At 42.4% G+C, this 13920-nt stretch overlaps 1 protein-coding gene across 1 annotated transcript; it reads left to right on the forward strand.

Moving 5' to 3' along the window:
* The first annotated feature begins 1325 nt into the window (after window positions 1-1325).
* RSPH1 (radial spoke head component 1) lies at window positions 1326-9127 on the forward strand. The gene is made up of 9 exons (XM_069785056.1): window positions 1326-1455; window positions 2059-2172; window positions 2294-2399; window positions 3587-3677; window positions 3915-4050; window positions 4355-4426; window positions 6204-6420; window positions 6851-6994; window positions 8816-9127. The coding sequence occupies exons 1-9, from the start codon at window positions 1405-1407 to the stop codon at window positions 8863-8865; spliced, it is 981 nt and encodes a 326-aa protein (XP_069641157.1). The 5' UTR covers window positions 1326-1404; the 3' UTR covers window positions 8866-9127.
* Window positions 9128-13920: the final 4793 nt, after the last annotated feature.

A 13920-nucleotide genomic window follows, 5' to 3' on the forward strand; every position in this document is an offset into this window, starting at 1 on the left:
TGGCTGAAATTGTCATCAGAGTTATGTAGATCACTGCTGAGGCTGACTGAGTAGAGGGGCTTGGAGAAAAGTCAGAATACAGAGAATTTCCTACATATTAAGATCATTGAGAATTATAGCTGCTGAAAGGAGAAGAAAAAAACTTCAGCAGAAGTAAAAGTAGTTGTATGTGTGAAAGCAGAAGATGCGTAAGTGATGTAAAAACTTGACTCATGGTTCTGCCGTCTCACTGTTAGAACTGCACAGTACCTCTGTCACCACAACAGTTCAGTGCAATTTAGAAAAAATAACAGGAGAGGTTAAGTCCACTCCATTCATTTATGCAGAAACACAGGATTTTCCAGGCCAGATCACACGGTGGTTTGATGACTTCCAGTGCCTAAGCTCCAGAAGTGATTAGTGTCAGGGCATTTGCCTGCCTCTGTCCTGACCCCTGAGTTAGTTACCCATATGGACTGTTCTGCTGCGCTTTGCGTAGAGAAGAGAGAGGAATCTCTTCAGAGTGCCCCGCAATGCAGAGCCTGACTGCTAACAGTATGACAGTGTGCCGGTGACAGCCCAAGCACGTTTCTGTGACACCTCTTGAGGAGTACATGTGGGTCCTCTGTCTCCAGCCGTGCCATAGGACGTGCACCGTCAAGCCAGCTGTGGAGATCCTGTGGGATTTCAGAGACCGGAGCTGAATGCCGTTGGCCTTCTGGCTCCAGTTTAAGGAGTGTTCAGAATTTCCAGTGGGATTCGCCAGGCTGCACGGGGGGGAACGTGTCTGGTCTGTCGAGCGGGTGAATGAGAGTCATCATCAGGCTGAAACTGTATGATATAAAACAAAAGATAAGATCCATGGACTGGAATTAAACCTGACAGGAAAAAAAAGAATTCTAGAGGCAGGAATGGTTTTAATAAATCTAAAATGTTGTTTACAGGCTAAACCAGCCAAACTACTGGGAGCTCTCAGAAGATGGCGGGAACTCAGGTCTCATCTCAAATGCCACCGGCCTGTTTCACGACACTTAAGGTACAGGTTGGGGCGCGCTAGGCGCAAGAAGCAGTGCCGGGGAAAGGCGGCGCCCCGCACCCCCCGGCGTTCACTAACGCGGCCAGTCCTCTCACGGTTGCCGCAGCCCTCCCAGGACTTCGGCGCCGAGAGCCACCGGGCACCCCGGGAGGCCGCCTGGTCAGGCGCGGCTCTCCGCTCTCGGTGAACAGCCCTTCTCCTCACAGCCGAGGCGGCGGCGAGGCGGCGGCGCGCGGCGGCCCCGCCGCCCCCCCCCCCCCGGCCCGCCGCGGCGGTGAGGGGCGGGGCCGGCCGTTGCTCCTCAGCACCCGGGACAGCAGCGCGAGCCCCCGCGCGCCCCGCCCTCCCCCGCGCGCCTTGGTTGCCACGGTGACGGCGACGCCGCGGCCATGTCGGACCTGAGCTCTGAGGAGACCGAGGAGGCCGAGGCCGATCTGGGGGTCCGCCGGGGAGGTCGGGGTGCCGCTGGCGGCTCAGCAGCGCGGGCGGAGGCGGCTCTGCCCCGTCGGCCGGCCCCTGCCGCAGCAAGGGGCCCGTCCCCGCTGGGAGCATCCGCCGCCGAGGGCGCTGGGGAGGAGCGGGGCGGGAAGCGGCTCACGGCCGCGGGCGCCTCGGCAAAGGGGTGGGGGAGCGCCGGCGGGGAAGGGAAGAGTCAACGTTACCGGTCAGGGGGTCCTGAATACTGTGTGCCGGCCGTGCCGAGCCCTGGAGAGCTCCCGAGGCGCTTCTTCCGTGGGCACGGGAGTTTCGGAAGTGGGGCTGTACCGTTTCAGCTGGGACCTGCCTAACTTTCTCCGCTGGATGAAAACAAGTCATCCATACTTTCCAGTAATGTGTCAGGAAGAGAGGAAAGCCTCTGGGTGCCAGGATCTGATTAAAGTGCCTGCATAAGCAGTACATCTGTTGGCCAGGTGCTCCTGCAGTCTCTGATTCAAGCCAAACTGGAGCAGCTTTGAGCAAACACTTGTTTTCCTCTGTCTAATGAGGTTAAATTCAGTCAGGTCTAGCGCTATTAAACATTTTTTTCCCCCACATTTGATCAGGAGTATGATGGTGAACGCAATTCAGAAGGTGAGCGACATGGACGTGGAAAAGCACGTCTACCCAATGGTGATACATACGATGGAGAATATGAACACGGTTTCAGAAGTGGACAGGTAAGACAGTGACAGAAGACAGTGGTTGTGGTTAGGTTTCAGCAGTTCTTTTAGTTTGGGCACTATATTGAAACAAGAGTGAGAACTGACAAGAATTTTATCTATACCAAATATGTTTCAGGGGACCTACCGATTTAGAAATGGTGCTTGCTACACTGGAGAATATCTTCAAAACAAAAAGCATGGCCAGGGTATTTTTTTTTATCCAGATGGATCAAAATATGAAGGTAAAACAATGAACACAGTTGCAAGGATTTCTGTAACTGAAAGGACACATTCTTTCCCTCTCCCCCCTCCCCCACCCCGTCCCGAATGAAAGGAGATAGTAAATTGGAGAATGCATTACTTTAAGGAGATAAATTTGCTATGTAATGTTTTCCTTTTATTTCTTTTTTACTACAAGCTCTGAGAAATGTGGGGTTTATTTATGGGGACTTATGTCAATTATTGTAAGAAAGCTGGTATTCAGCAGCATTTTATTCTTGTCATGTCCTCCTTTCAAGTGGGGTGTTCCAAGTCCTGAGAAATATTAAGTATCTTCTACAAATCAGTGTAATCCTGGTAGAAGAGAGTATAGTTACTTATTTCTGAATTATGATTATAACTACAGGTGTGTTCAGTATAAAGTATTTCAGGACTTTATTATGTCCATCCTTAAAAAATAGTCTACTGATTAGAGCACTTACTCAGGGACTGGGATGCCTCTGAAGTTTGAAAAAGCTGAAACTCACATTGTTTCCCTTCTTCCAGGAGACTACCCGAAAAACTCTGAATATCAGTTAGGCTTCAAGGGACACTATTTCCACCCTCCTTTCTAAGCTAGACAAGAAAGAACATTCATGTTGTGAGGGCTAGAAGCAGAGAGCAAAAAGAGCAGCCCAGTCTTGCCTTATATGAGCATATGCACGTGTGATTTTTTTTTTAATTTATTTTAAGTTTGAATAGAAGAGTAATTAAGACACACAGTCTAGCATCCTTTTGAGTATATATGCCCCGTGACTGACAGGACAATTTTAGCAAATGAGTCAAACTAAAGTAGTCCCTCTTTTTATTTGAGTCACATTATCTAATGCAACTGTAAGACATTACCAAATTTAAAGATAGGAGCTGCATGTGACATGACTTCTTGTGTTCATAATGATAATGGAGAGTGATAATGGAGACAGACTGTGATGGACAAAATGAAAGGGAGGTCAGGCAGCTGCATAAATATGTGTGGAGAGGAACAGACAGAAGGAAAAAGAGCAAGGGCTTAGAGTAAGGAATGGTGTAAGGAATGGTAAGGAAGGACAATGGTGTCATAGCTTTCTTTTCCTTCTCTAATAATTCATGTATGATAACTTTACAAACTGACCACTAAATCACACAATGAAATAAAGCATGTCTCACTGTTTTTATGGTATTCTCATTAAAGGAGACTGGGTGAATGACCAGAGACACGGCTACGGAGAGTATACATATGCAAATGGAGACACCTATACTGGAGAATGGTTTAACAACAATAGGTTTGTTTCATTCTTACAGTGATGTTTCAGGTCACCCAATGGCATTAAAATGCAAAGGTCATTTTCAAAGCATAGCTGACTGGAGCAAATCAAGGGCTACTGGATGACCCTGGCAATTTAGTCCATCTCGAGTCATTTCAGCTATTTAAATAATACAGTTTTAATACCTTAAGTATAACAACATCCTAAATTCTTAATATTCAGTAATATAAAGCAAAATTATTATTTTCTTCTTAGGCATGGACAAGGTACATATGTCTATAAAGACACGGGATCTAAGTATGTTGGTGGTTGGGTAAATGGAAACCAGGAAGGAGAAGCTGAACTTATCCACCTAAACCATAGATTTAAGGGCAAGTTTTTGAATGGAAATGTAAGTGTGCTGGAAAACTCTCTATTCATCTGAACAGTTAGCATGGAATTGCCTTAATATGACGTGTTTCCACTTAAAATAAGAAGCTAGGCTCCTGATCTTTTGTAGTATTTCTTGTACCATAAATGTAACATGAAACTGATTTAATCTGTAGGACAGAATGCCAAGTTTCTCTGCAACTTGGCTTTCAAACTATATTGTTATTGACTATTGTATGAATTTTGTAGTAAAGCATATTTTAAACTTATATGCTTAGAATGTACTAACTTTATAGTTCTGATGACTTTTTTGTGTCTTTGTGCAGCCTATAGGTCGTGGCAAATATATCTTTGATATTGGATGTGAACAGCATGGTGAATACATACAATCAGAGCAGGTAAAAGAAATAGTGCAAATTATACTGAATATCAGAGAAATCAGTAAATCAAATCTATTGTTGAGTAATCTATAAAATGCCTCATAGACACTGATGATAAGGTAGATCTTAGCAGTCAAAAAAGGGTAGAAACTCATGCATTTTTAAGAACTAAATGAGGTTTCATTTTGCTTTTTTCTTTAGCTTCTCTACTGTGTAAGCTTTGACAAGTACAAGGTGTGATTTTTGCATTACTTGCAGACAGGAGTCCTTTCTGCTTAAAGTTTAGAAGATTCAGGACCTTCCCAAAACATTTAAAGTTTCAAAGCACAGAAGAATGTAGATGTATTTGTCTGTGCATTTAGCCTGTATTCTACTTCATTCTGAACACCAGAAAACAATGAAAAATATTTCTTCTTATATTTCCAAATTGCTTGTTGCTCTTTGTACAAATGGTAATTTCCAGCAGACTCGTGTTTTGGAAATATGTCCCTTTGTTGTCCTGGTCCTGGGAGGAGCTTAATATCCACAGCTCCTAATAAATGTAGGGAGCAGCTGGGATCAGGGCTTGTTTCTCCTTCTCCTTCATGTGTGAATGTTTTGAAATGTTTCTGATTGATATGGGGCAAAATAGCTATAGAAATAAGAAATATATCAATATTACTGGTTTGATTTCAAGAAAATATGCCACATTTTAGCTTAGAGTTTGCTACCTCTGTTGTCTGACACATTAGTTCCCATTACACACTCTTTGAAAATTCTCCGATGCAGCAATTGTTTCTTAAGACAAGGACAAAATAATAACAAAAAAATCCTATCATTAGTGATAGAGATTTGCAAAACATGGAGACTGTTTTGCTTTTTTTGGCTAAAAGCAAGAGATCCTCAAATTAAGTATCAGATTCATATGAGCATCCAAAGTGATGTGTGTCTAGTATCCTCAATTCAGTTGGGAATTGTTGGATATGCTGATTTTGGAATATTAGGCCATTCATGTGGGAGTTTAAACATGAATTTAAAAACCCCAGGTTAAACACTAGGCTCCTGAAAATCGTTACTCTCAGGAATAATAATTTCTTCTCATGTGAATGCTGTAGTGACTGTGTAAAGCAAGGGAGAGTGCTGTCACTAAAGATTAAATTTTGCCTCTTTGCTTTAGTTGAAGTAATTGCAGAACAAGGCCCATTTAAAAAAAATTAAAAGAAATTAGCTTGCCATATAGATAATGATTCCATTACTAAGACTCCTTCATATTTGAATAAAATAAAGCATGATTTTTTAAATTAAAAAAATTATCTTCAAATTTAAAAAACATCAGCTTTGTGCAGTACTTTACTGCTTCCTAGATCCATTCCAAGGTCTTTCCTAAGCAAAGATTGAGGCAGAAAGAGCTGTTTTGCCGCTCTGATCCTGTGTGAGATAGTGTAACATCTACCAGACAGAGCATCAGGTCTTATTTGCTGCTGTTATACTGTAGACAGGCACAGAAGAGGAGACATAGTTGATAGGCCCCTCACAACTGATCTGTTTAAGGGAGAGACAAAATTTTACCCTAAAGAAAGCAAGCTGGTAAGCACTGATCATTAGTAATAGTCAGCTGATTTTATTAAGGTTCAAAGTATAGTTCTGTTCCAAGATTTGCAGCTGCTGAAGTTCCTCCACCTGTAAATACTTTAAAAGGCCATGTCATTGCTATTTTGAGCCCAGATAAAGAGGTTTTAGTACACAAAACCACCATCTTAGTTACTCCCTTAATACCTGTAAGATGAGATGCTGGATTTCCAGAGTTGTCTTCTAGGATAAAGGAGAGGGAGAAGAAGAGGAAGAACCCTCATTGCTTGTTGCACCAAAATGGAAAGCATCAGAAATTACCAAACTAACACTCTGGACTCCCCATGGGGAAAACCCACCTTCTCCCAGAGAAGCCTCCCTAGTGGGAGCAGCAGCAGCAGCAGCAGCAGTGGAAGAAAGAGCAGCAGCAGTAACTGAAGAGGAGAAAATGCCATCAATTGCAGGTCTGTTCTGCTGGAGAGCTGGAAACTCCATGCTTTCATTATCCCCTGAAGCCGTGTTTTTCAGGTTCAATATCAAGTAGTGTTGGAGGGTTGTTCCCCATCCCCCCCCCCGCCCCCCAATTTACCACATACTGAATGTTAGGAACTTCCAAGTCTGTTCATAAACTGCACAATATATATATGTCTGGTTTATCTCACATAGCATAATGAGATACAACTGTCTTGGGAAGCCTGTGAATCATTTTAGTCTATATCATGGCCTGTTATACAAACTTGATTATAAACAGTTACAGAAGATTTTGTGGGATTTCTCATGTGAGTAAAGACTGCAGACTTCAGTAGGAGTTATTAGCTACTGCATGAAAACAATGGCTGAGTGCAAATTTGTAAAATTAATTTTCTTTGGTATTTCTAATTTCTCATATTTCAGTCACTGATGAGCCTGCTGAGGGTAGGGATGATGAGCCTTCTCTTCATGAAGTATCCAGTGAAGTTTTTAGCCCAGCAAGGGATGCAGGAGAGGAAGATGAGGGAAGCAGAGGGGAAGAAGAAAACAAAGATCAGGAGGATCAAGGTGAGGAATGGGGCGTGCATGCTCATTTTTCAATTACCAATCAGGGTTTGAAATTATGTATGTCAATCAGCTGCAGTCATGCTGCTGTTGAGATGTCCATTATCAAGCTGAAGAAACCGTGGAAATCTCTACCTTTAATACGGGGGCCATCCTCTATAGACGTAAACTGGTTTTGAGTAGTCAAGTTCATATAGTGTAACAGTACAAATTAGAAGTGACACTTCTGTGCAGCATTATCTATGCACATACAGTTGACACCACTTGCAGAGCTGAGTTTGTAAGTGATTGCATTTGCAAAATTTTTTTTGGTACAAAAATGAGAGAGAAGATTTCAGACCCTGTGAAATTCAAGGGGTTTTGAGCATACCACTTTTCTCTCATGGGTGGAACTGTGTATTCTTATTCTCTCAACTGAAGTTAAAAAGGAGGCCAAACAAATCTGAAGAAACAAATTTTAGGTATTGTTATGCATTATGGTTTGAACAGTCTCTGGTTGATTTGTTTCTCCTACAAACCAAAGAGATTTGGAATTCAGATACTCAGGTTCTCTTCCAGGCAGTTCAGAAGACTGTTTTAAATACAAAATTACTAAGAAGCAACAAAAGGATGCATCTATGTTTACTCATATTCAGCTGATAGACCTCTACCCAACTGTGTTGTTTGTATTTATTGTTAACATTTACAAGCTTACATATCTGATGTATGAAAACATAAAATAAATTTATCCATTTGTAATCAGTCCATTTTACAATAAATCAAAGCAAAGCACTATCCATCGGGATCAGAAAGACTATTAAACCATGTAAAAATGCCTGGAAGTATACATTAAACATTTAGGTTAGGTCTTGGAATTTTTGTAGTTTATTTGCTCTCATTTTTTACCCATCACCTCTGAAGGTGCTCTCCTGCTTCAGGGCAGACTAGCCAGCTAGCTGATCTGGTGTGTCGGAATGATATCTTACAGGATCCCTGGGCTTGGATCAGATCCAGCAGAAATCTCAGTAGGTTTCCTGCATAGCTCTGCTTTGGATTTGGCAGAAGTTCACTGAGCCTGTCTCAAAGTTTGTCTCAAAGTCTCTTGGACTCAAAAAACCATTTTGACTAAACTTGATTCTAATAAATTTTCTGGCCTACCACAACGTTCTGGTATCTCCATTGTTTTTTGTGGTGTTTTGCTTTTTTTTTTAAAAAAAAAAAACAACTGGACCCAAGTATCTGTCAGAGACAGCATAGATGCAGATACCAATGCAAGAAAACATAGGAATGTGGTAGATGTTCTCAAAGTTCCTTCCAGCTCTTTATTTCTAGACTCGGAGAGTTGGATGATTTTATACATTTTTCAGCATAGGTCTACATCCATAATTAATTAGAGAACATATTGTTCCCCTTGTCTTTATGTTTAGCAAGATTAAGTTATAGTAAGAGGAAATAATTTGAAGAAAACATGCATACAGTGAAGAGCAGATGTAACAAAATCTGTTTTCTTGCAGCCTTATATTCTCTGTCCCATTACCGTAATTTTTTTCCACACAGGAATTCCATCCTTCTTGCTCCATGTTTCTTATGATATCATCTAAATAGGAGACATTCTTTGGCTATTCCAGAGATACATATGGGCTGGCTGGCAGTCAATATGTGTGTACTGAGTCTTGTCTGGCAGCTGACAAACAATGTATAACAGTTGGCAGTGAAAGGCAGTGGGGAAGGAGGACTGAGGTAGACAGCATAGTCCTAGAATTATGTTTTAGGCTACTAGGATTACGTTCCAGTATTTTGTAATGAAACGCATCTCCATGTCCTGTCTTTCCTTTGCCTCCACAGGAACTGCTAGTTTAGAGGATAAGGAGGACGAATCAAAGGAAGCAGAGTAATTGGATACAGCTAAAGACAAAGAGCCAAAAAAATGAAATGTCAGAGTAAATCATTTATTATGGTAAACCTGCAATATTTTTATTCATAAAAGGCTGAGTTAAGATACTTTGAATAAACATTTTTGTCACTGTTCTGTCTGGAATATATATCTCTGAAACTTTTATGATCTCAGAGTACGCTCTGAGATGTTGTGTGTTGTCTCACAACAACTAACTTTATTGCATGTAGCAGGTAGTCAGTTGTTGAATTCAGTGCAGGATTATTCTGGATGCAGTTGTATACATGTACTTAAGGTAGGGTCCCTTTAAACTTCTTTTATCTTTCCCAAGGGGTATCTTGCTCCCATCACCCTGCCCCATTTACTTACCACCCCTGCAGCGACTGAATCAAGCGCTCAAGCTCTCTGTGCAAGATTCCCTTTATTTCACAAAAGAATCCAACTTATATATGTTTCAACAAAGATGCAGAAAGTACTAGCGGCATACAGCCAATACTACTAACACAGGAGCGCATATCTGGCTCAGCTGGGATGTTTGCCAGTCCTCAGAACAGTTAGAGATAAAAACATTCCATATACGCATACTCATGACTGTCTTCAGCCACATCTTCCCAGGCCTACACAAGGCCATCCTCCAACCTGACCTTGTAAAACTAGTTCTTCAAAGGCTTGGCAAACATGCAGCACAACAAATTCTAACGGTCACTCTGGAAAACAAATGCCAGGTGTTCTGAGCTGCTCCCACAACCCCTGAACTCCATTTCTTAGTGTAAGCAGTTATCAGCATGCTCTAAGGTATCAGGTTTAAGTCTCTCCTCACCAGATTTGCAAACCTGTTGGCAAAGATACTCTCACCCCACTTTGTTAGCCCTCCTTGGTCCTCCGAGAGAGACCCATGGTGAGGAAAGCCAAAGCACTAACTATGGCAACAGCCACGTGGCCAGTTTTTACTTCTCAGGATTGTCCCCTCTCCTACCTGACCTCTTCCCATAGAGGATCAAGGGGACATCCTGTCGGTTTCCATGTCCTTTGCCACCCAGAATCCTGCAGTTACTCTTGTTTTGCTCCAGATGTCCCTCAGCAGTATCACTGATGGTCGCACTGATGAGCAATGAGGGATCACAGTCAGGGGACGAGATGAGCCTTGACCATCTCTCTACAACACCCAGTATCTGGGCATCTGCCAAACAGGAGACATCCCATGACAGCACGTCTGGTCAGCAGACAGGTTCCTTTATTCCCTACAGAAGGGGATCTGCAACTGCTACCACTTGCTGCAGGTGCTCAAGCTGGGCACAGCTGGCTCTGAAGCTTTCCTTAGCAGCATCTGTTCCCTTCCCGTGGCTCAATATTATTCGGGCTCAGTACCAACTCTCTGCATTCAGGTCTGAGCAAGGAGGAGGAACATTTCTCCTACTGCTAGAAGTCATGAACTTCAGCAACTTCCCTCAAGGGAGTCCCCATCCACCACTCCATGCAGCACAGCTCCTAGACATCCCTCCACCTCAGGCTCAGGCTCTCACCTCTGTGGAGACTCTGCCGATAGCCCATTTACTCTCCTTAATAGTGAACAGTCTGCACACCACCTTCTGCAAGTCTTTGGACACGCAGCACCTGGACCACTACACACCTCCCACAGGGGAGGAACCCATCACCCACAGCCCCGTGAGACATTCAGACACAACATCCCTCCGCCCAAGCCCTGTCTAGGCTGTCACCACTGATGTGCCAAGGGTACTTTCTTCGCTGGTGCTGGAGATCAGGCCCAGTAGCTCATCAACATTGGTGTTGCACAGACCCACACTTTGGAGGAGAGTTTCTGCCTTTCCCCAGCACCGGCACAAATTACCAAAAGCTCTGCTTGCTGTATTCCCATCTCCCAGGTGAATAAGCATCCCTACACAGCAGACAAAAACCAGTCCTGCACCCCCTAATCAGCAGGCAGTTAACTACTGAACATGCAGCTCCTTTTAACTCAAGAACTTGTCAATCAGGAAGCAGCCAGCCCGAGAGAGCAGCTGCAGAAGCCCCCTAGAAGCTACCGGAATCAAATGGCATTATATAAATAGTAAGTTAAAAGTACAGAGCAAGGCAGAGCTGCACAAAGTATTGTACAAGCACTAAATGCCACAGACAGATCTTTTCTCCTCTTCTGCAAGGGAATAAAGCTGCTCTGAAACATTTTTTCCTGATAATATGTAAGCAATACCTTAATTATTAACATATGTATCTGTCTGACTGTAATTGACAGTGTCATACTGTAGGAATATTGGTATGAACATTGATGGGCCTGGAGCCTGAGGTAGAGAGTTGCCAGCCAGTAGCAGTTGCTTTTGAAGTAAAATAACTGGGTTTGGCCCAGTTGGGATAAGAGATGTTTTACTGATATTGCTGAAACAGGATTTAGATTTTCTTATTCTTCATCGCAGAGCAGGAAATCTATACTAAAATTTTAGTATAGGGGAAAGAGGGAAAACATTTTAACAAGTTCCTTTTCTCTACAACTCACAATTTCAGCAAAGATATGTCCAGAATTTTGAAAGTTAGTGATAAAAATGGATTAACAAAAAGTGGAGGTAAGGAAACGAGTCATATGAAATAAATAGAGTTTATTACTTCTCCCTTGCAATTTTTTCCTATCAGATATCTCATAGAAAATTCCCGTGCAATCTTTCCCGTCCTATCTTACATGTCATTTTGTTTGCAATTTCTTGTCACACTGACGTGACTTCAGTGAGCATTTTTAGAGGCGGTTATCTTTTCTTCCCTTTGCTTTCTTTGGCAAAGAGAAATGCTGCATTTCCGTCATTAGTGTAGCGAGATCAAAGCAAACTTGGCTTACTAATGTTGGGTTTTTTTTATCTTTTTATAAAAAACTAAAAATCATTAGTTTACTTAGTAAATTTGAGAAATATCTGTACAACATATTTCCCAACTCACTTCCATTCTAAGGTAATCTTCAGGTCAAGCCGAGTTCATTCTTGGATAATTTGTATTACCTTTTCCCCTGCAGCCCTGTACTGTTCATTAGTACATGAGTGACCTCCAGTGGTATACCTGCAAAAAAAATGCATCTTGTCTGGAATACAATCAAGGAAAATTAAGAACAACTGGATTTCTCTAATGTGTTACAAAGTGCTCCTGAGAAGATGGCTTGCTCCTTTTGGAGACCACCAATGCTTTTTTTGGAGGAGACATTTCATTTCACTGTATTTTCCAGAAACACCTTAAGGATAATTTGGAAACTAGTTAATAGTAGTTCTTTCATTCCTATCTTGCAGAGGCAGGAACCCCTGCTGAAACTTGTTGCATGAAGGTCTGTTAAGCCTCTGTCATCCTTCTGCCCCCTAACTTTTCAGTAATGAAGAAAGACCATTTTAGAGAGTACTAGAGCAGACATTTTTCAGACATCTTCCTGAACAGATTAAAAAAAAAAGATGTGCTGAATGCAAGGATATGATGCTGAACTTAAGGCTTTGGAGCTGTCCCTCCAGCTTTTCATTCTTAGATTATCACTCTGGTGTTCAGATTACTTACTCCAAAGGTAGTAAAGTGTTCTTTAAAAATATTAGACCATTTTAACCTATGCATCTAATTTTGGTTTAGGTGCCCAGCTTTTTGCCTTTAAATGATAGAATGATTTGCGTTGGAAGGGAGTTTTAAAGATCATCTCGTCCAACCCGCCTGTCATAGGCAGGGACGTCTTTCACTAGATCAGGTTGCTCAAAGTCCTGTCCAACATTACCTTGGTATATCAATGACATGTAAGACATTATGAGTTTGAGGTTAAAAGTCAGTAATTTTCTCCCACATATAAAGCTGTGTATAAAAAAATGGTGCTGAGAGTATCTATGCTCCACATGTCTTAGAAAAACATCAGGAAACCGTATCATGTGTGACCTGCAGAGCTGCTTCTTCCCCAGAGATGGCACTTTTTCCACAGTTGACATGGAAGCTGGTCACAACAGTTCATTGCAGCTAAATGAGGCACTTGGGGTTCTCAAGTTCTTCTCACACCAAGAAGGTCTTGGAGTGCACCTGAACATGTAAATGTTTTAAACCCCTTCAGAGAGAGGTCCATTTTACATTCACAGATGATAAGGGAACAAAGACCTGATTGAGCTGTTGCGTAAAGCAGGCTTTCTCCTCTTTCATCAACTTCATGCTAAGGAGATTTAAGCCGTTTTCTAAGCACTTATGCATGCAAGATGTAGGAAACATCCCTTCTGTCAAATTTTATGAGTCCTTACTTTCTGCAAGTTTCAGGGGCTGCAGGAAGGAAACCTTGCAGTATTGGGGCCTTTTCTCTCCTAAAAAGACTTCACATAGAGTAAAACATGAGTGAACATCATTCCTCTTCTCTAGGAGGATCGTGCTGGAAGGGTTCCAGCAGGCTGTCTTCCCCCCCTTTCAAAGGCCAATAAATTTGTTACATAGTGTAAGGTAGGTTTTTTTAAACGGGCCATGTACTTTTCAAACATGTTCAGCTTGGGGACTTTTACCGAGTTAGAAATAATATCAGAAATCAAATGTTAGGGGAAGAAAACAGGTTAAGGAGACATGAAATTGTTTTTATAATTGATTCAACAACTTCCCCACATGTGTACCTGTTGTGGTTTAACCCCAGTAGGTGGCTAAGCCCCACACAGTGGGATGGGAAAGAGAATTGGAGAGATCCTCCTTCTTCCTTCAGCTTTTATTGCTGAGCACAATGTCGTATAGTCTGGGCTATCCCTTTGGTCAGTTGGGGTCAGCTGTCCCAGCTGTGTCCCCTCCCAACTTCTCCCCCCCCCCCCCGACTACTCACTGGCAGGGCAGCGTGAAAAGCAGAAAAGGCCTTGACACTGTGTGATCACTGTTCAGCAACAGCTAAAACATCCCTGTGTTAAGAACACTGTTTTGGTCACAGATCCAAAACATAGCACCATACAAGACACTATGAAGAAAGTTAACTCCATCCCAGCCAAAACCAGTACAGTATCCCAAAAGGTGACATCCCTTGAAGGGGTCTTTGGTAACCTGCCTTGTTCAGCCTATAGGCCCAGCAAGGAGGTTA

The sequence above is a fragment of the Haliaeetus albicilla genome, chromosome 6 (assembly GCF_947461875.1).
Source record: "Haliaeetus albicilla chromosome 6, bHalAlb1.1, whole genome shotgun sequence".
NCBI lineage: Eukaryota > Metazoa > Chordata > Aves > Accipitriformes > Accipitridae > Haliaeetus > Haliaeetus albicilla.